This window comes from Engraulis encrasicolus, chromosome 20 (assembly GCF_034702125.1).
Source record: "Engraulis encrasicolus isolate BLACKSEA-1 chromosome 20, IST_EnEncr_1.0, whole genome shotgun sequence".
Classification (NCBI taxonomy): domain Eukaryota; kingdom Metazoa; phylum Chordata; class Actinopteri; order Clupeiformes; family Engraulidae; genus Engraulis; species Engraulis encrasicolus.
Window position 1 is genome coordinate 41,111,131 of NC_085876.1, and position 7,500 is coordinate 41,118,630.

The window sequence follows — 7,500 nt, forward strand, 5'->3', positions numbered from 1 at the left end:
GTAATTGACTTTGTATTGAGTCGCGCGACAAAAGCGATTCTGGAGACTAGAGCGATTCGCGCGCCGAGCGCGACAGTTTGAAGTTGAAATCTTTTCAACTTTCTATGACGCGGTTCGGCGACAAGCCGCGACAGCCAATGACTGTATAGAAGTCAGTGACCACAGCCAATGGGAATGATTGAATGCCTTGCCTTCTGCCTGTACAGACATACTCTAGTCTCCTCAATCGCTCGTATCGCTTGCTGCTGCACTCTGTCGCTTGAATCGCATCGCGCCTGGTCTATTTACGCGGTCACTAACCAATGCTACTGCAGTAGATCTTGCACACTCTCCTTCAAAGGAAATAGTGTGATGAATGACACAGTTGTGATTGCAGAGAAAAAAACCCAGATCTACTTGTGTACAAACTAATCCAATTATTATCACAGCACATTAGTAGACTGAAGAGATAACAATTATGACACACTGGGTTGCCCAGTGTCAAGTCTAGACACAACGACAAAACAATTTCTCAGATGTTTTCTGATTAGACACTATGGTGAGGCTTTTGTTCTTCAGTTTTTAAATAACAGATTAATATTGTGTTAACCTTACACACATTCCGCTTTTATCCTCACTTTTCAATCAATTACTTGGTTTTAACCTTTTTTTCCACATTTTTTAAGATAAGCTTTTTACACTTTTTTGCTTGGAAAAAATATATGTAGTGAACATACTGTACCAACTGTGTTTTTGTGTGAAGAATTTACAAGTTTCAAAGTTTCAAAGACGTTTTCATAGTTTTCCAAGTATGGTGCGGAAACATGTAGTAGTGTAACATGTCTAAAAGTGCAGAATGCAAATTAGCACAAAAAAAAGCTAAAACCTAACAGCTGTTGAACCTTTAAAAAAATTTACAGAACATCTGAAAAGCAAAGTGCACAGCATGTTGCAAGTAGGCCTGCTGACGGGGGGGGGACGACAAAGAGGTATGTTGTCCCGGGCCCAGGGAGATAGGGGGCCCCAAATTGGGTCCCCATTACATTGCATTTATCGGGAAGGGGGCCCTTTCAGATGACTTTTGTCCTGGGCCCACCAAAAGCTGTCAGAGGCCCTGATTGCCAGCCCAAGAGCAGTGTTGCCAGATTGGGCGGTTTCTCGCCCAATTGGGCTGCTTTATGATGGCCATCCACGTGTAAAAATGGCATTTTGCAGGAAAAAAACAATAGAATTGGGCAGGATTAAGTGCTTCCAGGCGGGTTTTTGTGTGCATTTTTTGGGCTGGAAATCATCAGCCTAACCTGGCAACCCTGCCCAAGAGTGAGCTGCTGTAGCCCCCCCAGCTGGAGGGTTAAACGCGTGCCTGGCTGCAGACATGCAAACTTTAATTAGCCACCGCGTGCTGCACGCACTCAAGTGTGTCAAACACATTCCACATCAAAATACGGCATGAGGCAACACCAGGCAGGGAACTAGCAAGCATATTCGCACGCACGCACACACGCACACGCACACGCACACACACAAAGTTACTCAGGAGAAATTCCCTGAACCACTCCACCCGTTTCTATAACACAAACACACACACAATCATATGCATATATTATACAAACACACAACCAGGTACACACAAAAAACACACGTTCATCCACGCACGCACGCACACGCGCACGCACACACACTTACATGCGTCCCACTGGCAACACACCCTCTGGCTAGGAAATGAAATGAAACATATTGAAGCAACGTGTGAAATGTAAAACAGATAACATTAATATACGGGAGCGGGCAGATCGTGACTAGTGACTGCAAATTATGCAGCCACTACTGTTTCTGTCGCATTGCCACGTTGATAAGGAATGTGGAGAGGAAATATTTACACTATTACTAAGGCTGTAACGATACACCCAACCCACGATTCGGTTTGTATCACGATATATGACCCACGGTTCGATATGCCCCACGATTTCACACAATTTTTTTTTTTTTTTTTAATTTGAAAAAAAAATAAGAAGAAAAATAAATTATATATATACTTTGTAATTAATATCTGTTTTTGCATTTACCTGCCTGCATTAATTTTGTAGGCTTACAAGGCTGAATGATGTTGCCGATATAGGCTACCACTGCAACCTGTTCCCAGGTGTTGACATCAAAACACAACACAGAGAAATAAGGGATATTAGTTCACCAAGGAAAAAGGCTTATAAATAGGCTAAGATCATATGTTGAGAGAGAGAGAGAGAGAGAGAGAGAGAGAGAGAGAGAGAGAGAGAGAGAGAGAGAGAGAGAGAGAGAAAGAGAGAGTGAGGGGGGGTGGTCAAGGTGTATGGTCATTGGCAGCTGTCTTACTTTATCAAACATTAGACCTATCCAAAATCCAAACATTAAAACAACTGGCCATATATCGTCAGGAAACATGTTGTATTAAGTTAGGCTACTTAAAGAAATGCAACACTTAATTTTGATTAAGTTAAATATTTCCGTAGCTTTTTTTGGTCGTGCAGCAGCGCCTGCCCGTAGCCTACAATCAAAACTCGGAATGAACCTCAGTTAGTTCTCACTGCTACGTAACGTGCACGTTTTTCGTTTTGTTTTGTGGTTTGACATTTTGTCAAGAGCGAGAATGAATGCAGAGGCTGAAATGGAGCATGCTTTCTGCTTATGCAGGCGGTAATTTTACAATATAGCCTAACATTAATGTGGGAAGAAATAATGCTGCCTAATATCCTGCCTATCGACCTCAACGTTCGTCCGACTTCGGGCATCTCCCTACAAGCGATTCCAGGCTGATTTATAGGCAGGCGGAGCATCTCGTGCGCTCTCTCTCTCGCGCGCTCTCTCTCTCTCTCTCTCTCTCTCTGCTCCAACGTCAAACTCCACTCGCAATACATCGCGCATGCATGAATAAAAAAAAAATCTTGACACGTTTATAAAAGCCTTCTTGGTCTGTTGTTCCTTTGTCCTTCACCTTCCGATGTTGGCCCACGTTTTTCGTCTCACGGAGGTTGCTCAGGCAATGGATAACAACAACGTGCTGGTTGGAAGGAGCATTTTATATGAGAAAGGGGTGAAAGGAACTGTTACTCGAACGTGTGCGCCCCTTTTCTACTGGTGTTTTTAAGCGCATATGCAAACTCTTGCCTGTATGTTGCCTGTTGTGTTCTACACTGAGGGGTAACAACTTTAAAAGGGCATATCGCGATTCTGTGAGGAAGCTTCGCGATAGGGGTTCGTGGGTCTGCGTACCGCGATCCCTCGGTTCGATGCAATATCGTTACAGCCTTAACTATTACACTGTTACACTATTGTTTCTTTTTTTTAAGTATTTTTTTTCAGGGGGGGCACTGTGGCGCAGCGTGCTAAGCCCCCCACATTTGGGCTTGCATGCCCAACCCCGGGGACCCCGGTTCGAGTCCGGCCGGGGTCATTTCCCGGTCCTCCCCCGTCTCTCTGTCCCATTCGCTTCCTGTCACCATCTTCGACTGTCCTGTCAAATAAAGGTCTAAAAGCCACTAAAAAATATTTTTAAAAGTATTTTTGGGGGGGGAGCCTTTTTGGCCTTTATTGTTACAGGACAGTGTGAGAGTAGACAGGAAATGATTGGTAGTGAGAGATGGGGCAGGGCCGGGGAATGACCCCGGACGGACGCGAACCGGGGTCCCCGTGGGCAATGTAAGCCCAAATGTGGGGGGCTTAGCGTGCTGCGCAACAGCGCCTCCCACACTATTGTTTCTTAACTACCACAGTTACAAAATGAACACTAGACAGAAATGGCTTGGCTTGAGTTTGGACGTTCTGTTACTAATCATTTGGATCCTGTGTCTGTAAATAACTGAGACAAAGGCAAGATGGCAAGCCTGATATGGAATATTTGCTGACAGTGTGTCACTAGGATTTTCTTCAAACTACAATCTATGAACTTATCATAAGCACAGAAACGTTCAAAGCACACAAATTTATGCTGAAACATGCAGACGTTTTGTTTCATGTACGTTTTCTCAACTCTTTTGTATACATGCCATCCCTCCCTCTCAAAGCAAACACTCATCTCTCTCTCACAGAGAAAAACCTTCCCCTATCTCCGAAAACTAACTTGCACAAATTCAGACTACCACACAAACATGTGCATAGAGTACACCCAGACACACACGCAAGCGCACACACGCACACACACGCAAGCAAACGCACACACTCACACACACACACACACACACACACACACACACACACACACACACACACGCACGCACACGCACACACACAGGGCCACAGCCAGTATCTCAAAGGAATCAGCAAATCCATACTCCACTGTTTTACACCATAATGTGTCAATAGACACTTCAAATAGGCATTTTAAGTGGGGATAAGTTAAGATACGGTTCAACTAAAGCTGGAAACAACAGACTGTATTTCTGCACCTCTGGGGACGCTCAACTTTCTTTTCTGCAAACTTGCTTTGTTCTCACTATAAGTCACAGTAACAGCAAAAAACAAAAAACATTTCCATGCGGTTGACTTTGTTGCTACACAATCCATGTATTGACTAACATTGTGGGGGTAAACACTTATCTGTTGAAAGAATTCTGGTTGGACATGCTTCCATATCCACATGAATGTGTGTGTGTGTGTTTTTCTTTGTGTGCGTGTGTGCGTGTGTGCATGTGTGCGTGCGTGCGTGTGTGCACAGCCTGGTAACAAATGGCTTTTACTTTTTATGTTTTCGTGGCTTTTACAAGTGTTTTCTGCTCCAAATGGGAGATTTCCTTTTTTCCAACTTTGGTAACACTTTATTTTAGGGATACATCTATTAGCACTAATACATACAATGTTAATGCCTGCATAAGTAACTTGTAAAGCATGTACTAAGCAAACGTTAAGGCCTACTAGGTCCTTAATGAGGTTAAATTGATAATAAATCCCTTATTGTGCATGAACAAGACATTTGCGAATACATGCCAAACAAATGCTTGATTTTGCTTTGTACATGCCTTACAAGTTACTTATACAGGCACATTGTATGTATTAGTGCTAATAGATGTATCCCTAAAATAAAGTGTTTCCCCAACTTTTTGTTAAAGGTTAGGGTTTGTTGGGAAAAAAAAACACAGAATTGAATCAAAAAAAGTAGATCTCAGCTTTATTTCTCGAGGGAAACAAATTAACACCAGTATAGGATGACTCATCCGCCTTCACAGACAACCCCCATCTGAAGCGAGGCTGAAGAAAGGAGGAAGGATAACGAGATAGACTAAGATAAAATACTGAGCAATGAAAAGAAAAAGAGGGGGGAAAAGAAGAAAAAAAGTGATGGGTAAGGGTAGAGAGAGTGGATGGGGGTGGAATGGATAGGGGGAGGAGTGCTGAGACGTAGGGGTTTTTTTAAGGGTTGATCTAGATGCCGTGCTGCTAGAGGTGAGTCATGCGGTCCTGCATTTCCACAGGGATGTGTTTAGACGCGTGGGGTGCCAGACATACTGTAAAAACCCCTCAATTTGATCGGTACGCCTCAGTTGCTGAAGATGGCATCGAAAATGTATGAATACATCTTAAAACAGAGAAAGATTGTGAGAGGAGCATGACGACACCGTCACTTTGAATCTATTTTCAGTGTGGTGTTGATTGTGTTGTTGTGACGTCGTGTCGTCACTGGTTTGGCTGCTGTTGGGGAGTGAGTCACCCAGCTGTGTCTTCCCAAGGAGGGTCTGTCTGTCTGTATGCCAGTCGGACTCCTTTTGTCCGCTAAACTTATAATCACACAATATATACGCTCTCAGTTGGCGTCAAGGACAAATGTGTGTCAGTTGTCCCTGGCCCAGGAAGTGTTGAAGACCCAGATTTGGATCCTCATTACTAGAGATGCCCCAGATCCTGATTTTTAGGATCCTGCCGTATACCGGATCCACTGCTTAAGATCCTGCCGCATCCGGAACCGGATACCGGATCCTACGAAAGGGTTGAAACACATAGCCAACTCGCACACGTGGGCCCTTTTTATTACGTTGGCGCAAACTATTTGTAAGACTCATTGGCTAAATGCCACACTGCCTTCAACGGTTGCTTCCAAAGGGCTTTCACTCCATGCAGCGATTGGGGTTGTGAAAGACTGACTGAAAAGCCTAGGCTACGTAAAAAGTAGAGATGCCCCAGATCCTGATTTTTAGGTAACTGCCGGATCCACTGCTTAAGATCCTGCCGGATCCGGATAGTCTTGTGAAACCCTATTATCCTGCCAGATTTGGAACCTGATCTTGGATCCTGTACATCTCTACTCATTACATTGCATATGCTGGGGTGGGTGGTGGTGGTGATGGGAGGGTGCCTTTGGATAGATGACTAGGACTAGGGCTGGGCGATATGGAAAAAAACCTATATCACAATATGGATTAATTTATATCAAGATAACGATATATATCACAGTATAGCACAATTTATGTTTGTTTTCAGTTATTCTCTATTTTCTCTTTATTTTGTTGTCGCAAAACCACTTTTTCTTTCTTTTTCTTCTGAATCTTTTTATTCTTATTTCTACAGTTATATGAACTTAGAGCGTGTAGAAATGTAATTAAATTATTCTAATAATCTATAATCTATAAAATTCATAAAATTAGGTCATCACGATATAAACATTAGGAGAAAGGGCACGATACAAAATTCTCTATCATGATAACGATATATATCGTCATATTGCCCAGCTCTAACTAGGACCCAGGCAAAGCTGTCAGCGGCCCTACGTGCACTGTGTGCGTGAATGTGTGTCCGTGTGCGCGTGTGTGTGTGTGGGCAAATGTGTGTGTGTGTGTGCGATGACGATGCAGATGATGAGTCACCCACCTGTGTCTTTCCCAGTAGGGTGTAGGCCAGCTGGACTTTGGTGTAGTGCGCCACGTCAAAGTGCTTGCAGGTCTTCGACAGAGCCACGTCCAGCTGCTCCTGTGGACGGAGAGGGGAAGGGGAGGAGAGAGGAGGGAGAGGATTACACAGGAGTCAGAGAGATGGGATGGTGAAAGTTTGGTACGTGTGTGTGTGTGTGTATTCGTGTGTATGTGTATTCGTGTGTCTGCGCATGTGTGTGTGTGGGTTTTAAGAGAGAAAGACCAAAAGAGAGAGTGAAGGAAAGTGACACTGTGTGCGCTTAAAACATTGAGTGTGTGCGTGCGCGTGTCTGCGTGTATGTGTGTGTGTGTGTGTGTGCATGCAAATGTGTGTGTGCGAATGCTTTTGTGTGCATGTCTGTGTGTGTGTGTGTGTGTGTGTGCGTGTGTTAGCTAATGTGTGTGCGCGTGCGTGCGTGCGTGCTTGTGTTAGCTAATGTGTGTGCGCGCACGCTCGTGTGTGTGTGTGTGCAGGGGTCCACTGAGGGATTTGTCGCAGCCTAATTGGGCGGCATGGCCGCCTCGTCAGGCCTGACTAGCTCCATGGCTTAGCTTAGCAACCCGCCACCTGAGGCAGACGAGGAAGAGGAGGAGGAAGAAGAGGAGGAGGAGGAGGAGGAGGAGGAGGAGGAGGAAGATGAGGAAG

At 44.4% G+C, this 7,500-nt stretch overlaps 1 protein-coding gene across 2 annotated transcripts in view; it reads right to left on the minus strand.

Annotated features, from left to right (window-relative positions):
* Positions 1 to 7,500, minus strand: part of vps50 (VPS50 EARP/GARPII complex subunit) — a 329,813-nt gene that overhangs the window by 229,117 nt on the left and 93,196 nt on the right. For both annotated transcript variants that reach the window (XM_063185955.1, XM_063185954.1), the window contains exon 11: positions 6,814 to 6,912. In XM_063185955.1, coding sequence (XP_063042025.1) covers positions 6,814 to 6,912 — 99 coding nt within the window. The remainder of the gene's footprint in view (positions 1 to 6,813; positions 6,913 to 7,500) is intronic.